This window comes from Leptosomus discolor, chromosome 2, assembly GCF_034619465.1.
Source record: "Leptosomus discolor isolate bLepDis1 chromosome 2, bLepDis1.hap2, whole genome shotgun sequence".
NCBI lineage: Eukaryota > Metazoa > Chordata > Aves > Leptosomiformes > Leptosomidae > Leptosomus > Leptosomus discolor.
In genome coordinates this window covers 57,271,480-57,290,932 of record NC_141392.1, presented here as the reverse complement: position 1 = coordinate 57,290,932, position 19,453 = coordinate 57,271,480, and the positions used below count along the sequence as shown (strand labels likewise).

Sequence of the window (19,453 nt, the reverse complement as noted above, 5' to 3'; positions counted from 1 at the left end):
TGCTACAGTGTATTTTGCCAATAAACCTTACTCGAAGTAGTGCATTTACAACCACAGGAAAACAGTTTTACCCAACCATTTAATTTTAATGTTTAATATTCCAGATAACAAATTCTAATGTTGAACATATTGCCTTTGGATTTCCACAATGGAACAAAACTTTCACATTTTCATTTCTGACTACCGAAGCTACTTAGGTGTGCAAGCATTACTCTTGCTTTTGATATTACATTCATGAAAATAACAATTTACTAATGTATCATATGGAAGTTACTGTTATTCTAGCAATGTAATTTAGTCATAAAGTAGCATTACCTAGTTTTGTTACAAATGAACAAGGACAAAACAGCAAAGACCAGACTTGGACTCCTCCAATGACTGCAATGTAAAATACTGCCTAATAAAGTTCTATGGATAGTTGCACATTTTTATAATAAAGTATGTTCTTCAAACTGTTTTGAGTTTAGCCAAGAATCTCATTAATGATGTTATCTAAACCAAGGTTACTATGCCACCCTGTCTGCATACCAGAGGGGTTTTGCCAAGATCATCCCACAACATCCATCGCACCACATTTGCTACACGACTGCACCTTCACCGACTTCCAGTTTAAAACTTTGACGTAAGACACTGCACTCACATACATATTTTGCAAGCGGGTAGTCTTTCAGTTTCGCCACTCATCTCTGATGTAACGTCTCTTTCTATTGTCCTTTTTTCTTCTCCCGACAATGCATTTCTTTTCCTCTAAATGCTTAATTTTGCACTTGCTTTTAGCGTGGGGGTAGGGTACCCTTCCACAAGGATTTGCAGCTTCCTCCTCCTCCTCCTTCTTCTTATCCTGTGTATTTTAACTCTGAACATTACTTCTAGAGTGTAGAGGAAGAGGAAGAGTAGCCAGGATTCCCAAACCCCCAACCGAGACTTCTTCCCGCGCCCCCTTCCACACCGGCAGCCTCGGGGCTGGCTGCGGCCCGGGAGGACGCCAAACCGCCCCCTGTGGAGAACCTCAGCACCCTCGTGGGCACTTCCCCCACGAGCCCTGCTTTAAACTAGTCGCACGGAGGACGGGGCGAGGGTTGAGGGCTGGTTTTTTTGGGGCCAGAACGAATAAAACCCCTCCCAGACGCCCCCTCCAGTACGGCCTGCACGGAGACGTCACGCCCGACGGGCTGCGCGCGGTCCCGCGGCGCGAGGCAGGAGCGGAGCGCCGTTACCGCCGGGCCCCACCCCCTAGCCCGCCCTGCCGGCGCTGGCCAATCACAGCGCGCCCGCCCCAAGGCACAGTCCCGCGAAGCGAAGGGAGCCGAACCCCTTCGTCAGTTTCCGCCAAGCGGAGCCCCGACCATTTCCGACTGCTCCGAGCCTCTTCGGCAGCTTCCGGAAACCCGGAAGGGAGGCGGCCGAGCGCGTTCGGGTGTCTCCGGGAGGGGCAGGGCTGACGGAGGCAGGGTGCCCCAGCTCCCGCCCCGGCCGGGCATGCGGCTGCTCTGCCGAGCTCTCCGCGCGGCGCAAGGCTGCTGGGCCGCCGCGCTGCCCCCTCGCAGCCTGCGAGCGGCGCCGGCCGGCGGCAGCGCGGCGGGGGTATGCCCGTTGCAGCCGCGCCGCGGGCGGAGCGCCCGGCCGGGCCTAGACGAGCTGTTCGCTGCCCCTTCCTTACGCCGCCTGCTGGAGGCGCGGGCGCGGGGCGGGGGCGGGGGCGGGGCGGGGCCGGAGCTGGCGGCGCGGATCCAGCGGCTGCGCGACAAGGAGCAGGAGCTGCGCGACACGCAGGAGCTCGCGCGGCAAGGTGCGAGCGGTGAGGGCCGCGAGGGGCGGGGCGGGGGCGGGGAGCCGGGCGCCTCCTGACTGGGCGGGGCGGAAGGGGTCGATTTGCATGTGCCGGCGCGATTGGGGAAGCGCTCCGAAGGGGCGGGCGGGGGCGGCCACGTGGCGCCGCGCACCTGAGGATGCCGGCTGCGCGTGCGGGAGGGGCGGCACGTGCCGGCGCGGGGGCTCGTCCCGGTGGCGGGAGAGAGCGGGGAGGGCTAAAAACCGGTCTGCGGGGGTAAGGCCCGGCGGTTCCCTCGGGCCTTCCGTGGCCGACGGCGAGCAGCCCTCCTGCGCAGGGGTCGGGGTGCCGGTGAGCGGGAAAGGCGGACAGGGGGAGCCGCGGACAGGGAGAGCGGCGTGACGGCGTCCGTTTCGTGTAAAACATCTGTAGTTTTCTCTGTGTGCGGCTTCTTCTCCTGCTGTCAGGACAGCCCAGCCCGCCTGCCTGCATCTGTTGCCGCCGTCAACAGCCCTCGGCGTCTGTTTGTGGTGCCCCCGCGCTGTGATGCCACTCTGGGCCGTGCTGGCAGCTGCGCCCTTTTGGTGTTGCCAAATAGTGAATATTTGTTGCCCTGGCTCAAACCTCAGTTTGACAGCAATCAGAAACTGAAAGGCAGAAAAAGAGTGCTTTAAGATCAGTAAACATTTGCTAGATCAGGAAATGTTCCGTCGATCATTTAATTCTTACTGTTTTGCTAAATCCTGATTAATTAAAAGTGTTGTTGGTTATTCTGAATAATGGTGGTGGCAAACACTGTCTAAAACCAATGGGGCTTTTTGTTTTGTTTTGTTTTGTTTTCCTGTACATTCTCTCCCAATTGAGATTGAAAAAGGAGAAATTGTTTGGACAAACTAATTATTGACCCAAATTAACTGAATGAAATGGAATGAAAGATTTTTTTTTTTTTTCCTCCTTTCAGAACCTGCTGAAGAAGCCAGTGTCACCAAAATGTGGCCTGGAACTTCAGTAAAGCGATCACAAGGGCTTAGTCAATAACTTTGAGCGCTTCTGTAGTTCATCCTTAAAAATATTTTTATATATTATTTTAAACTGCTTTTAGAGCCTATATTATATTTGCATCTTGAAGTATGCAACTGCTACTGATTGTTGTATTACATTATTTCTTAATTGCATAACAATTGCATTATCAATAGCTGGTTTGACTCTAATAGATTTGTGATTCCTTAGTTCTTATTCTTCCTTCTGTTGACCTTCATGACTAGCCCTTGATCAGTCAGTAGTATTGGAAAGAAACAGATAGTTGGAGATGATAAAGTTTACACATTTAAAGAGTTACAGTTAGTCAGGTAGTCAGCTGTGCATGCTCTTAGCCAGCTGTAGGTAAAGCATGCTTGTTGTTTGAACCAGTTTATGCATGACTGTCTTTTTGATTTCCTTCTTACAGAAGTGATTGGGGGTTGGAGTGGTAAATTCACCAATATTAAGCCTAAATTGGGAAGTCAAAAAGTTTTGTTTAAAATTGTGCTACTGATTAAATGCTGTTACAGTACTGGAAAGGTGCAGCTTTATTGTAGGAGTACACTTCCCATCTCAGCTGACCACATTTAAAAGCTTGCTGTACAGAAAAAAAAATCTAGCATCTTTCTTTTTCTTCTCTTGCTGCTCACTGTGCAGTTATGCGGCCCTGTGCCTGCCACGGTTCCCCGTTTTTCGTTGTGTGTACCATTTTCTCCTTTGTGGGGTAATATTTTTTTCTTCCAGGTGGGTGAGCTGAATCAGTGTGGATCAGAGGCTGCTTAAGATGTTGATTTTTTTTTTTATTATTATTTTTTTGGGGGGTGGGGGTGGTGAAGTTTGTTATTGACAGAAAAAAAAAGGAACATTTTAACATATCGAAACTGTAGTACAGAAAAACAAGTCTTAATTGTAAAGCATTAGTGTTGATCAATCAAGTAGCACTGTAAAATTACAAGTTCCTCTTATTATGCTAGAGTTCCTCCTTACTTTTGTTTTTAGTTATGTGCTAGAAGTTTTGCAGCTGTTCTGGAATAAACTGATAGAGGTAAAATACTTGAAATTACTACTACTATCTTCACTATTTTTGCATACAATGGTGGGGGTAATAGTCCTTTTAATGAAGGCATAACATGTCAATTGTGGGGCTGCTGTGCTTTTTAAACCCTTGATGTTCCTGTCACATTGAAATACAGAACGTAGTTTCATAGAATCACAGAAGGGCCGAGGTGGGAAGGGACCTCTGGGGATGACCCAGTCCAACACCCTGCTCGAGCAGGGTTACCCACAGCAGGTCACTCAGGACTGTGTGCAGTTGGGGTTTGAGTATCTCTAAGCGTGGAGACTCCACAACCTCACTGGGCAACCTGTGCAACCTTTTGACCACGAGCACAACAATTGTTGGGTCTTGTTTGTTTGGGGTTTTTTAATGTTTAAGTGGAACTTCTTGTATTTCAGGTTTTCCCATGTCTTATGCCTGAACAATACCAGAAAACACTCTTAATACGTACTGTATGTCTTCGTTACAGATGGTATTAATAAGCTCATTTTCTGATGGTTTTATTGTGTTGGGGGGGGGGGTTGTGTGGTTGGTTTTGTGGTTTGGTTTTTTTTTTGGTTGTTGATGGTTTTTTTTGTAGAGTAAGTTCTTCATGTGGTTATTTTTCAGAAGGTTTTCTGAGAGTGGCACTGATATAAGTCTGAGGATTAACCATACTCAAATATTCCAGATGACAGTGAAGACTTCCGGAAGCTAGCAGAAAGGGAGATTGCCTCCTGTGAAGAAGAGATAGCTGACCTGAAACACCAGGTTAGATCCCCTTTAAAAGCCTCTATTTCCTTGCCATTCTTAAATTAACAAAACCAAATTGTCTTCTCATCAAAATAACATGTATACAATAGTCTTCTCCTCCTCCTCCTCTCCCTGACAATTATACTTTTCAACTAGTGACTGTTATCTAAGGAAGATGAAAAATGCAGATGGTATAGAGACAGCCTGTAAGTGCGTGCCCACTTGTATCTGAAATTGTTTGAGTCAATATATCTTAATAAGTAGGTGCTATAGGTGTCTTGTCTGGTTGTACCTCCACAGGTGTCCAACTTTTTATCTATTGGGACCATTAAAGTTGTATAGTATCACACACACTAGTGGTTTTGAAAAGAATAATTAATACTATGTAGCTGCTTTAGACTGCTACCTTACGTAAGTTCTACTTAGTGTCTGTGTTATTTGACATACAAGTAATGATCTTTAGATAAACAAACTGTTACATATTAATGTTGCTGGTGAAGTAGAAGCTGATATTGTTGCGTTCTTTATTCCTTAGACAACAATACAACAGTCACTTTATAAATATTTTTGAAAATACTTACAATTTTGCCAAAAGAAGATGTCTGTGGAAAGAAACATCACCTAAGACTAGTAAAGGGCGTGGTTGAAAAGCATTTGCAACCCATCCAGAGTTTTGATCCAGCCTGCAAAATTGTGATATGTTTTTTTAGTTCTAGTGTCTTTCTTCTACAGGATCACAGCACTGCAGGGGTTGGAAGGGACCTCTGGAGATCACCTAGTCCAACCCCCTGCTTAAGCAGGTTCACCTACAGCAGGTTGCACAGGACCACATCCAGGCGGGTTTTGAATGTCTCTAGGGAAGGCGACTCCACAGCCTCCCTGGGCAGCCTGTTGCGGTGCTCTGTCACCTCAATGTAAAGAAGTTTTTCCTCATGTTCAGGTGGAACTTCCTGTGCTCCAGTTTGTGCCTGTTGCCCCTTGTCCTGTCGCTGGGCACCGCTGAAAAGAGCCTGGCCCCATCCTCTTGACACCTGCCCTTGAGATGTCTGGAAGCGTTGACGCGGCCCCCTCTCGGCCTTCTCTTCTCCGGGCTAAACAGCCCCAGGTCTCTCAGCCTTGCCTCGCAGGAGAGATGCTCCAGTCCCCTCATCATCTCTGTAGCCCTCCACTGGACTCTCTCTAATATGTCCCTGTCCCTCCTGAACTGGGGGCCCCAGAACTGGGTACAGATCAATATAAGGCTGGTTCTCCCTTTTTAAATAAATAAATGAATAATACAGCTGAGTTGTTGTTGAAGGACTTTCCTGAACATCTGTACCTTCTTAGCTCTGCAGTTGAGGCCAGGTTAAAAGGGAATCTGATGGGAAGGGAGGAGCTCAGTTGTCTTGCAAGAAACAATGTGTATCCTGTGGTTTCTACATGTTGCAATGCTCCTGATAGGTGAAAACTTCACATGTAAAGTTCTGTAGGTCTTCGGAGAGACCTATGGTGCAAAGCAATGAGTTAGTGCAGGAGAACACAGCCTAGATCGATTTCAGGCCTCTCTGGCATTTTACACTATCTCTGTTGTGGATAGTGTCAGAGGGAAGTCTTAGCTGAGTGTTTTTGTATTTGCAGATAGTGTTGCTTTTGATTCCTTCAGAAGAAACAGACAAGAGTGATCTTGTCATGGAAGTAACAGCTGGAGTTGGAGGGCAGGAAGCCATGCTGTTCACCTCGGAGATATTTGATATGTATCAACGATATGCTACCTATAAAAAGTGGAAATTTGAAGTATTAGAATACTTTCCCAGTGAAATAGGTCAGTGATGAAAATACTTAATCTTTGTAACTTTTAATTTAAGTTGAAACACTTATTCATATGACACTTGAATTTTCTGACTACAGGAAGCTAATTTGCACTAACTTAATTTTAAAGTGGAAGATTGTTTGAATGTCAAGAGTACAATTTTCCTCAGCTTCTGTATTTGAGAATGAAATTCCATTTCAGAAGTACTATTGAAATACTAAAGTGCTAAAAAATAAACCTTGTCTTTCAGTAGGTTCAAAAAGTGGAAATGAAACTAAGTGCTTGGCAGAAGAAAATTCAGAAAGTAATTCAGATACGTTGTTTTAGCTTTATTTTTTTACAAATACAGATTACATATGCTTTTTATTTGCATATGCTGTTCTACTTAGTGACTTAATGTTTCTAGTGTTTATAGATCAGTTTGGTGGCAGGTTGAAAGTCTGTTTATTATTATGGATCCCTTGGCAGAGAGGGATCACTATAATTAAAACTGTTCTTCAGGTTTAATCTAAAATGTCCTGAGTTTATATGAAATAATGTCATCTGAGGATTTATATAAGGAAATCAGATGTTTGGATATAGCTCATCTGTCACAGCTAATGGATGAGCAAAGTAGGGGAGTTGTTGAGACTTTGAGAGGAGAGATAAGAGATCTAATTATTTATGAAAGTCTTCAACTAAAATTTCACAGAAACAGAGATGTTTCTTCTTTCTCCTCTCTCCCTTACTGCCTCTCTGCCTGAGCAGTCCTAACTTTTTTCTTTTTGGTCTGTTTTGATGTCCTTTCGCTTAAACTGGCAAAGACTTTGCTTTTTACAACTGGGATAGTTTTTTGCATAGTTAATGTGTTAAGTCAGTTCTCATGAGCCTCAGAGCTAGTATAAGCTAAGCAGGAACATGGGGCTGAATGCAAGGAGGTGGAAAAACTGAATCTTCTGGTGATGATGAGCTGTGAAGGTGGTTCACTGGATCTCATGGAACAGTGTCTTTGCAAAGCTGGGGGTTGGTAGGTTTGCACAACAAATTGAGGCAGTGTCACATGTTAGTTAAAATTAACTTAATCCAGTTAGTATGTAAATTGTTTCACAAAGATCAGGCTGCTGTCTCTGTGTTGCTGCATTGCTGCTGACTTTTGCATTAGCACTTGTGGTCGTGCATCTTCGCAGTCTCATCACCAACTGAAAAAAGCACAAAAAATACCCTGATTACTTTTCAGGTAGTCCAGCACAAAAGAGGAGAAAAGCTTATGGGCGCAGTGGAGGCAGAATTGTGTGGCTACTGATGGTGGCAGTCAGAAAATTAGGACCTCCTTCCAGCAGCAAGAGGTTCAGTTAGTTTAAGCCAACTGTGGAACCACCATCCAAATCATGCCCAGACAGTGGCAGGGATTTGGGGGTTTGATTGACAGATTGCTAGCCATCTTTCTTAGCAGGCTAGATTTGCTAAGTCTGTCTTTGATGACAGATCTGCAAGCTTAAGGTTTTCCATGGATCTGTTAACAAATGCTGTTGTGAGTGAAGCTAGCACATTTTGCTTGCTTACATATTCCTGTGGAGGCAACGTATATATCTCAGTGGGTATGGACCAGTAGGTGGGCATTTGTGCAGCTTACTGCTCCTAGCTCAGATTGGTTGTGAAACTTCACCTGTATTCATACTTTCATCAACATTTTTTTTCTTTCAGTGAAACTTTGAAGAAGAAATGAGTAAAGCTAGGATATTAGGATATGCAATCTGTCAGAAAAACTCCAAGTAATTTTTTCAGTCAACACTTAATATGATTGCAGAGAGATTTTTAGCAAGCTTTGAGAAATGTGAAGCATCTTCTAACACCTCTTCACATACTTACACCATATTGTGGCTTCAATGGTATTTTCAAGTATCTTGAATGCTTTCTGTTTCAACTGTGTAGAAATTCACAAAAAAATAAATATCCACAACTCTCCTAATTGAGCTTCTCATGTCAGTGAGCTACTTTTCCCTTCTAATGAGGGTCTTTCAGTGCCCTAAAACCCTTCTTGCATAAGTACAGTTTTTGATTCACTGTTATATACTGAGGATTAAAAGAAGGTTTAAAAATTGAACTCCATGGAAGAAATACAGTTGGACATCACAAACTGAGAACCTGAAAATCTAGGTACAGTCTTGATTTGTTGTCTGTATTCTAGCTTCAAAAAAGGGATGCCCATGTCTTCACCTTTCAGATACACATATACAGTTTAACTTACTATGGATTTCACTTGCACTTCTGAGTTCTTAAAATGTTTAATAGAATTTGATTTTAAGAAGTGTCACATGTGTAAAACATTCGAATAACTTTCTTTTCAGTTCTTAGCAGGTGACTTAAGTTGATGAACATGAATATAGCATCAGAATCTTCTAGAGTGGCTGATGTCAATACAATTAATAAACATTTTTTTAATTTGATGACACTCAAATTCAGTATTGTGTATTATCTAGATTTGTTAGTATTAATACAGTTTTTGTTATGGTCGAGGTCATTTGTCAAGTAAACTGTTTGCACAGTTCGAAAGAAGGTAGAGACAAGAAGAAGCTTCATGTTACAGCGCAGCTTGTTGCTGAAAGAGGAAAGTCGTGTTTAACCCCATTAATGACCAGGCAAATGCTTTGCCAGGAGCTGAGCCAGTTCACCCTTCAAAGCTGACAGAAATCTATTTTATTTTTTCTAAGTAAATGGAATAAACATGATGCAGGTTAGGTGGGTGTAAACAGAATGGAGGAAGGAAGGATCTGGATCTTATTTCATATACTAGGGGGAGAGGAGAGTTGCCTTTTCCATTGAGGCAAGACTTAGATGGGGTAAACCCCATCAGTCACATATAGCTTCACCTTCAGAGCACAGTTTCACAGTCAGCTTCAACAAGGGCTGTCCCACCTTCCAGCCAGCTGCTAACTGTATATTTCTTCTCTCTCAGCTCTAGCAGTTTTGAGGCCAGAGTGCTAATTGGATCAATCCACTGATTTGGCTTAAAAACTCTTTTATTGGATAGCTTTAAGTCAGATCTGACTCAACTTGCAGTCCTGTGATTGGAAGAGAAAGTGAGTTATGCTTGACCACCCTTTGGGTGAAAGCGCAGTCCTTGGACAAGGAGCCCACACCCTCAGAGGCATTCTCTTTAATGCCTTAAATGAGAAATTGAACCTAGTGTATATCTAGCCATATTATCCCTTTGAAACTGATAAGCTTTTAATGGCTGTATATTTATTTTAAAATCTTTTGTCTTGTTGAGGACTGAAATGAATGTGTAGGAAGGTAGGATGTAAATTTAGGGAAAAATAAAGGCAGCTCTGGCCTTTGTCAGCCTCTTGCAGTGTATTTTCTGATATCACTTGTGTGACCATATGTTATCAAAACTGAGGAGCTAAAAATAAATTGGGAGATAGGGGTACTATAAATGGCACTGCCACTGAAAGGTGTGTTTGAACCCTCAGGTTAAGGATTGAGTTAAGGATGCTTGCTGGCGACACTAGGCTGTTGCATCCCATCCATTTTTCTGGACTGCATGAGCAAAAGCAAGGTCCTACATTAAAATGTCAAACTCCCTCATTTCAGAGAGCTCCAGAATTTGGCTGAAATCTGAATGTGAGCGTGTGTGAACAAGGTGAATGTTGAACACAGTTGTAATTAAGTATTAGTTTCAGTCCACTCTTAACTGACTTACTGACCTTCCCCAAGCGATGCTGCTGTGCTAAAATGGCACGTGCAAGATTTAGCACACACATTAAAGTGCAAACCCAGGTGTTGTTATTTATCCACTGCCTTTCACATTGTGAAATGTAATGGCAGGCAGGGACGCAGGTATGAGACTTTGTCTCAATCTGGATATAAGATGCCATATTAAAAAAAAACGTGTAAACTCACACCCTTGTTCTGTGCACATCAGCTTTCAGTATAGAGAGGGACATTTTAATCGAAAGGGGTAAGCATATAGTTAGTAAGAGCTAACTGTATTTGACAGGCCTACAACATGGCTGCCAGGGTAAAGGGTTTGTTGAAATTTTGTTGGATTTGTCTGCATTTTATGTTAAACCTGTGTTGGTAATAGTTGATTTGAAGCAGTATGACCTAAATACCTGTCTTTTGAACAAGTTTCTTGGTCATCTCATGCTAAGGTGCCACAGGTACACTGTTACCACTACAATCTTAAATTCTCCTGAACCTGTCTCAGATGTGGATGTAGCTGAAATAGACAGACTGTACCTGTGGTGTATATATATTAATGCCAGGAGAAGTGAAGGAGAAAAGACAGAACATTAGCTTTTGCAATGAACAGCTTATCACGTAATTAAGACTTGTCAGTAGTGCTGTAGCCTTGTGGACTTTCACATTACTTTTACTCCTGACGTAGCATGGCTGCTTCTTCGTGTGCAGAGGTTGCTTAGGATTTTTTTAGTTCTTGCTTTCATATGTAAAGGAGTAAGTAATTTTTATTATTCCACTATGTTAATTATTTTAGGTTATATGAGGTTCTTGCAGTGTAAAGAAGCAATCTTTTGTTCATTTGAGTAGCGTCTGCTTAGCAGTGGAAAGATATCACACTTCCTCTTGGAATGAAAGTTGCTCATGTAAACAGAAGATTTTGACAGATACTCTTATTTGTTAAACTATGTGCTTTATGATCAGATTTATTCTAAACATGATGTTTTTGTCTTACAGAACTGATAGTAGATAATGGCTATAAATTAAATCAGTGAAGCGCTAGGTATGTTGAACAGTGCATTTGAATCAAAGCGGTATGGATTTGTACAAGTAGGGGAAAAATATAAAAGTCAGAGGGACAAAAATGAGGTGAAAGAGAAAGGAAGAGGCAGTTTAGGCTATTTTCCACAAACATGACTGTAGAAGGAACTATGTTTAGTGAAGTTAAGAGAGAATGTTAAATTTCTGTAGAATAAAAACATTTTCAAGCCTTCTCTGTGGAGATGAAAAACGTGGCCTATGTTCTGGCTGATGATTTTTTCCTGCTCTGCGGGACATTTTCAGATTCTATGTTATCTTCATTTTCCTTTTTTAAAAAGCTGCTATCTTGTCCCTATGGTTGATTTCCTTAGTCTAGAGATAGCCTAAAACAGTATTTCTGAGAAGTATGTGCCTCTTTTCCTTGGCCATGGTTTCATGTTGCAAGACTTCCAACAGCAATACTCTTTCAAGGCTGCCTATCTCCTCTTTAATCATTCCCTTGGCACACCATCCACTGTGCTGAGAACGGGATCTGGGAACTGAGCTGGATTAAAAACCAAAATGGGTGAAAGATACGTTAATTTATAATGCCATCACTTCTCTGATCCTTCAAACAGTTACACTGGCACGATTGAAGGGTTTACACATTAGCAAACAACAAAGAACAAGAACTAGTATTGCAGCAAACTCGTTCTGTCACAAAACCATGATTGTGTTTGCCTTTACTTCCAAGTTCCAAGCTGTTCAGTGCTAGTTTTTAGTACGTTGCTATCAAGTGTTTTGCTGGATGTATTGGTAAGAGGGGCTGGAGCTGGAGTTCTGCTCCCTCCAAGGGAGCAAAATACTAAAATGAAGTGAAAGAGCAAAGATGACAGGGAGGATGCATAGAGGAGAATGGATAAGAAAAAGAATATGAATAATACTCATCCTTTAAAGAGTTAGGTTTTTTTTCCCATTGAATGATAAGTTTCTGAACTAGCAATAAAAAAATTGATGTAGTTTCTGAAGGTGGCTTTCAAAATTTCATCTTTATGTAAACTTAGTACTGGTGTTAGAGTTCTACTATGGTTTATGATTGTATGTGTACATGTACGTACATGTTTTGTAGACAATTGGTTTATGTATATAAAAAAATAAATTAGACTATAAAAAAGAATTTGACAGTCCTTTAGATAGTGTCTGAGTATGTATGTCTGACTGTTACTGGGAGTTTTCTTGCATTTTCAGTATAATTATTTAAATTGTGAATAAGTATATATAAGTGTATATATTTAAGTATTTAAATAGTAAATTCATAATTTTAAGAAACAAATTGCAATGATGTGTAAATACACTGTTTGAAATATAACAGCATACTACCAACAGTTTTTCTTACAGCTTTACAACTGTTTTTCTGCTGTGTTTAAGGTGGCCTGAGACGTGCAGTTGCCAGTATAGCAGGTTTTGAGGCTTACAAGTACATGAAATTTGAAGGAGGAGTGCATCGTGTTCAGCGGGTGCCAAAGACAGAAAAACAAGGACGCATTCACACCAGCACAATGACTGTTGCAATATTACCCCAACCCACTGAGGTAATATTTATCTTTCAGTATAACAGACTTTACCATGAGCGATGTTTTTATGTGCCATATTGCTGTTACCCAAGTGTTTTCTGTCTCTCTTGTTATTCTCTCTACCGATTTTTTAAAAAAATCTTAGTTTTAAACTAAGTCGTATTTTTTTTGTTTATTTTTGTCTAGGGGGTGAAATAAAGAATTTCTGGATTTCCTCATAATCCTAATCTCAAGAAAGTTACTGGCAGTTCACTGTAACTTGAAAATTCGGTGCCTGTGTTTTGCATGTTTTGTGGAAAACTTCAGATTTTTTACAAAGTAACAAAAGACTGAATTAGTGTACAGAGCTCATAGGGATTTCTTTTAGCACCTCCTCTTCCCCATTTTTGTAGTATCCTCACTTTCCCCTTCCGAAGTGTATGGGTGATAATTCATTCGCACCTTATTTGCTTGGTTAAAACCAGCTGGCTAAGAATTAAAGCTTTGCTTTTATGTTTCATGTTGACCTAGCAAATTGTCAAAGGTGTTACTCCTTCCTGTTCTCTCCTGAAGTTGTCTTGCTCATTCCTCCAGAGACCATCACCCCATTCCAGAGCCAGCAAAGGGTCTGTGTTCCGCTTAACCTAAAAACCATCTGATCAAGTTCAAATATTGGTTAACTCTGTTGGAAGAGGGTGCAGAGCTTTCAAAAGAGGGGGAAGTTTAGTGCTAAGGGATGGTTACACCTTAAGCTATTTGTCTGATTTCCTGGCTTCCGTCATGTCTTGTTCTAATCTGGCTACAAGGATTTGTTAGTATGTTTATAAATGGATGCCAGCTACCACTCATAAACTTTAAAAAGTTTGATCTTGCCTGAGTGTGCCTTGTAAAATAAATCAACTATGCATATTTGACATGTCTAGAAGGAAACAACGTAAAAAATGTGTTCTTTTTTTTTTTCTTTTTTTTTTTTTTTCTGTCTCCCCTGACAGATGAGGCTGCAGATTAATCCGAAAGACCTAAGGATAGAAACAAAGCGAGCTAGTGGAGCTGGAGGCCAGCATGTCAATACCACAGACAGTGCTGTACGGATAGTTCATATTCCAACAGGTGCTTCATTTTTTCCTTAGTACAAGTTCTACATTGCAAAACTGCTGTCAGAATTTCTTTTGAAACAATGGTTTTATTTTCAAACCTGGACAACAGTAGAGCAGAGTTTTCATACAGTGTTTATAGTACTCCAAATGCACCATCTTGTGCCCACTCCAGTTTGTAATAGTGAAGACTACTGGCTTCAGTAGGTAAACTGACCATTTTGCAATTAAGCATGACACTTAAAGAGCGTCCAGATCAGTTTCTATGAAAAAGTTATATTTAAGCTTTCAAATAATGGAAAAGAAACTGAAAAACAGAGTAGGTTAAAATCTGATGATTTGCCTTTTCTTGACTAGTCTCCAAAAGAGACATTGCTCTATTTCCGTATTAAAATGTGGCTTTTAGTTGCAGAGTCCACTCAGGATGCCAGCTTCCATTTGTCTGCTGGCTCTCTTCCTGTAAATTACCCACATAATTAGGAGGGCTCAGGTTAGGAAACGTAGGAGGGATAAGATACACCCTCAAATGCTACCTGATTTTAGCTATTGTATCTGGGGTTTTTTATTGCCATTCCTAAGCTTTTTACTTCCCTTTGAGCAATCCCCAACAGCTGCCTTGACTTTCATTGCTTTTTAACTTTTCCTCTTCCCTACCACAAACATTAGTCAGGCTTTACAGCCTCAGGGTAATCCCAAGTGCTCTTTATCTTCATGTATCCAGATTTTTGCCACCCATTTCTTCATACTTATTGAAGACATTAATCCATTCTGCACTTGTTGCACCACCTCAGTAAAGCAGAAGGTAAACAGTGGAGAGGATAGAATTCTGTTCAAGATACGGTGACAGAAAGCTACACCAGATTCAAAAAGTTCTGGATTGCCTGTGTGTTTGGGAAAAAACCCCACAAACTGAAACCAGCCAATGATCTTAGTTTGTGCAGAAGGCAGTTATTAGGGTTTGTTATAGCAATCTTAAAATGTATTGCAAATTTTTTGTGTGGTTATACACTAGAGATGGGTCATAGGGGGTTTATATCTCACCTTATCTCCTGACTTTTTCCTATTCCACCTTTCCCTTCTTTATTCCTCTTGATCTCTCTTCCTTTCTTCTATTTCTCTCATCCTAACTCTTTTTATAAACCTTCATTACAATCCAGAAAGTTGTTTGTAAGCAAGTCTTTCATAAAGTAATACTATGTAAGCTTATAAAACCATACTGTAACCTTACCAGTTACTTAAAATAAATCCAAACAAAAATTTAGCTTGTGCTGTCTTCTTCCTGTATTTCTTCTCCCCACTCCTTTCTTAGGCTGTTCACTTCATCTTAACTTGAATTGTATGTTTTGGGGAGAGAAACCACACCTTTTTTAAAGAAAATAGTGCCTGCTTTTGTATATGCTGATCATGTTCTATATACTCACTATCTCATGTATTTTACTGCTCCTTTAAATCTTAAATTTCCTGGAACGGTGGCCAAAAAATACACGTATTAAAGGTGTGTTCTGCAAGTCAGATCACATTTCATTATCTTTTATTTCATTATCTACCTGTTGTCCAACATATCCAATTAAATTTCTTGTTTTATGGCTTAAAGCACCTGTACAACTCAGCCCGCACTTCTCTCCCAAAATACACCATTAGACTTTTACATTCCCAGTCCAATATGTGTACTGAAGAAAGAAACAGCTTATTGTAACGTGATAAAAATCTTCTAGAAATTGCAAAACGCTTGTAGTATGTGTTACTGTTAAGTATTAAATGTCATGATATTTTCGGCAGGGATCGTGTCTGAATGTCAGCAAGAAAGATCTCAAATTAGAAACAAAGAGAAGGCTATGCAAATGCTGTGTGCTAAACTATACAACGCCAAACTGGAAGAAGAAACCAAAAAGAGAAATAGTGTTCGAAAGATTCAAGTAAGTTTCACTCAGTAAAGATACAGTTCTGTTCCAACATGTGTTCTTGGGGTAACTCCTGTGTTGAACTGCAAATACTAAATGGAAATATAGAGGAACAGGAGCCCAGGAAGGGGCAAAAAAATTACATTCTGCTTCAGCGATAAAGGTCGTATATTAGCCAGACTTGAAATTTCAGTAGTATGTAAATTCTAGAGATCTAGTGAAACAAACTGGATTACAGCATGAAGAACTAGAATAGTATTAGGAAAAGATACAGTAAAATTGTTCTTTTACTGTAACTGCTGAACTGGTCTGAGTACTATGGAACTGTAACAAATTTTGGATCATTATAGGAGGAGGAGAAAGCTTTTGCTTTAAATAGTTAATCAGTATTTCATCCTTTTTATCAAAAGACGATGATGATAAACTGATTCTTCTTGTTTGATAGATTGGGACTAAAGGAAGATCAGAGAAGATCAGAACATACAACTTTCCACAGGACCGAATTACTGACCACAGGATAAGCAGATCAGTGCATCATATTGAGTGTTTCATGCTAGGGGAAGAAATGCTAGATGAAATGGTGCAAACTCTGAGAGAATATGCTGACTATGAGTCTTTAATGGAAATTATTTCAGAAAATGAAAAAAAGAATCTGTCCTGAACATTGCTCTTTGTCAGCCCGTACAACAGATTTAGACATTTGCGTGCAGAGGAGCTTCTTGGAGCACCACCCAGAAAATGCAGCTGCTTTTCAAATCATGAAAGGCACCACAACTTGTTTCCTCATGACTGATAAACAGTTTTCTTACTTGCTGAGTAAAAGACTTTATTACCTTCACATGAGACATTATGGCTGCAGCAGTCCACTTAAAAAGTATTATTTGACTGGGCCAGAAGTAACTGCAGTTTTTAACTTTCTCCACTGAGAAGATACTGATACACCACTCTTGAAAGGTGTGCATTAAAAAATGAGCTATTTCTAGTTCCAGTTTTCATTTAAACAATAGTTTAAATGTCCGCACAGTGTCAAATAGCTTACTTGAGAGAACAAAAAAATCCTATTTTGTTTCAGTGACTGGAAGAAAGTGATAAATAAATGACCCTACTTCTAATCTGCATATTTGTTAATCACTTATACATGGCATGGAGGAGTCAAAGTGTTTCTCTGTCATGGCCTTCTGGCCCTTATTAATCAACACAAAAAAATATCCCTTGTTACAAAAAAAAAAAAGTTGTAGAAGCCAAGCGACAAGTTACATGAATTGTTATTGAAAATTATGTTTTTGTTCTTGAGTCAAAAGTTAAAAGGGATCATTACAATATTGATACTTCAGTCTCCATTTGGCTTCAGTTCAGTTTCTTCTTCACGTTTTTAATTGACTCTCCAGTTTATTGATTTCCAAACATTACATGGTATGAATGGCATCGTAGTGTTTTTGTCTATTTATTTAGCAGCATCTTAAAACATTTGATCTGTGAAAGCAAAGTAAAACTTTTGCCTTTCTAATCTACTGATATATATGTGTGCATGTTTGTATCTGTGGGTAAAGAAGACTTTTAACCTTTCTTTTAGACTACATTTTACAATCCCAAATACATACAGCAATACAAACGCTGCCGGTTCCGTGCCACCTTATCCCATCATCCATTGTACCTATGCATGTGTGTATACACATGCAGAATGTATTTGAAATATAAATACTAGTAAATAAGAAACTGGAACCTAAGGAAAAATGTTACCATGGATATAGGGATGTTTACTTTCAAACTTCTAATAAAAATTAGTGTAAGAAATTAGAATAGAAACAAAGTAAGTTTGCTACAAATAGCTTATAGAAATGCATTATTTAAACATCCTATGTAAAAATCAACTGATTATTATCAGTTTATCATCTTCTTTTATTCCATTTGAGACTGCAGCTTGAACCAATGTATGTGGAAAAAAATGCATAGAATCATTTAATGCCTTCGTCAGCTTTTTTTCGTAGGAAATACTGCATGGTAACTACGATTAAGTTCCAAATCTTTTAATTAAGGATGCATACATTAACTTCAGATGTAGGAGTGCCTGTATGCATAAGGCAAAGCATGCATATTTCTTGTTGTCGGTAAGCATGAGACCTAGGTCTGCATTTACTAGCAGATTTACAACGCCCAACTGGCACATGAAAAAGTAAAAATTAACGTTGATGCATTCTGTGTGTAAAATAATTAGATATTGATTGAAGCAGAAACTAGGGCTGAAGGCTTTATTCCTAGCAGATCAGTACTGTAAACACTTGTACAGAGCACTTGTGACAATCGTCTTGACTTCACTTAAAGCCAGGCCATCTGGTACCAAGTGATGTGTGGAGTTTGCGATTCCTTTTCTCTAGCTTCAGCTTTGTATTCCTCCAAACAAATAAGGGCCATCAACCAGGTCTAAGCACAGGACTACTGCATGAAGCCCTTGTAAGCGTTCAGGCCTTTGTCACCCTAGACCTCCCCTGATGTTTGAGCTGGCAGCCTGGCTGGCCAGATCCTGCCTGGCCCTCAGCGTCCCTGTTCTTGGCTGGCTCCTGAACAGGCACTCGGTGTGGTGCTGCCTTGCAAGTGGCCGGCCCCTGACCAGTGTGAGAACAGGCAGCTACCACCTTGAGTGGCACCTCCTTGGCCCATCATGGCGAGCTACTGCGTAAAGGCTCTCTTGCTCCGCATTAATTTCAGTGTCGGGTCTGTTGTCTCACTTAAAGGGCAGCCTCCCTGAGCTGTGAGGAGATGGTGTTTTCGGCAGCGGCGGGATACCCGCACTGGTGCCCGGTCTGCAGAGCTCCCAGTAGCACCGCTCCTCGCTCTGCCAACTAGTGACGACGTTGATCGTACTGTAAAATAAAATAAATACACGTCTTCCCCGGAGGCGGGGGGAAGCCAGGTGTCAGCTCCGCCGCCAGGCTCCACAAATCCTTCCCCGGCAGAGGGGCTTTGGAGCGGGCGCTGGGAGCGTGCGAGGACGATGGGACCCTCCCCGGCGCAGCCGTTTACAAAAGCAAACGCACTGGAGTGGGGCGCCAGGCAGCGCTTTGACGTGTGTCACGTCACCCCGGTGGCGCGGAAGCCGGCTGCCCTTGCAGGGGGGGGCGCCGGGGGGCGCCGGAGGGAGGGCAGGGGCGGCCAGGCCGTGGGCGGGAGACGCCGCCGGGCGGGAGTCGCCACCAGCCTTGTCTCCCGCGCTCCGCCCTGCTCTCCGCCCGGCCCCGCCCGACAGAGCGCGCGCGCGCCACCTCCCCGCCACTCGCCTCGCTCTTTGCCTACAGAAGAGGGAAAATGTGAGGCCGGGCCGGCTCCGCCCGCGGCCCTTCGGATTGGCCCCCGCCTTCTACCCGCTTCCTATTGGCTGCGCCGCCCTTGCCGGCGGCACTCGATTGGCCAGCGCGGTTTTGGATACCAAATTCAAAGTTTTTAAAACTACCCGGCGAGGGCGGCCGCTCACTCACTGCCGGCGGCCGCAGCGGCGCAGCCCTGTAGGTGAGCGCGGGCGGGCGTGCGTGCGGCCGGGCGCCGCGGCCAGGGCTCGGGGCGCCGCGGCCAGGGCTCGGGGCGCCGCGGCCAGGGCTCGGGGCGCCGCGGCCAGGGCTCGGGGCGCCGCGGCCAGGGCTCGAGGCGCCGCGGCCAGCGCTCGGGGCAGCGGGGCTGGCTCGGGGCAGCGGGGCTCTGTGGCCGGGGCGCCTCGGGGTAGCGGGGCTCTGCAGTGAGGGCTCCGTGGCTGGGACGGCGGGGGCTGCCAGCGTACGTGCTGGCGGGACTGTGGGTGCTGGCCGGCGTTGCGAGGGGCGGCAGGAGGCTCAGAGACGGGGATCCTCGGCGGCCTCCCGGCCCC

General features: G+C 42.7%; 1 protein-coding gene across 1 annotated transcript; it reads left to right on the top strand.

The window, feature by feature from the left end:
- Positions 1 to 1,479: 1,479 nt before the first annotated feature.
- MTRF1L (mitochondrial translation release factor 1 like) lies at positions 1,480 to 16,822 on the top strand. The gene is made up of 7 exons (XM_086461111.1): positions 1,480 to 1,789; positions 4,519 to 4,598; positions 6,198 to 6,381; positions 12,478 to 12,641; positions 13,595 to 13,712; positions 15,476 to 15,612; positions 16,043 to 16,822. The coding sequence occupies exons 1-7, from the start codon at positions 1,480 to 1,482 to the stop codon at positions 16,256 to 16,258; spliced, it is 1,209 nt and encodes a 402-aa protein (XP_086317237.1). The 3' UTR covers positions 16,259 to 16,822.
- Positions 16,823 to 19,453: the final 2,631 nt, after the last annotated feature.

What these genes read in the sequence shown, in the direction of transcription:
- MTRF1L (XM_086461111.1), top strand. Translation starts at nt 1,480, where the DNA reads ATGCGGCTGCTCTGCCGAGCTCTCCGCGCGGCGCAAGGCTGCTGGGCC. An exon ending in ATACTTTCCCAGTGAAATAG is followed by an intron (nt 6,382 to 12,477) that starts GTCAGTGATGAA and finishes GCTGTGTTTAAG; the next exon opens with GTGGCCTGAGACGTGCAGTT. An exon ending in TATTACCCCAACCCACTGAG is followed by an intron (nt 12,642 to 13,594) that starts GTAATATTTATC and finishes CTCCCCTGACAG; the next exon opens with ATGAGGCTGCAGATTAATCC.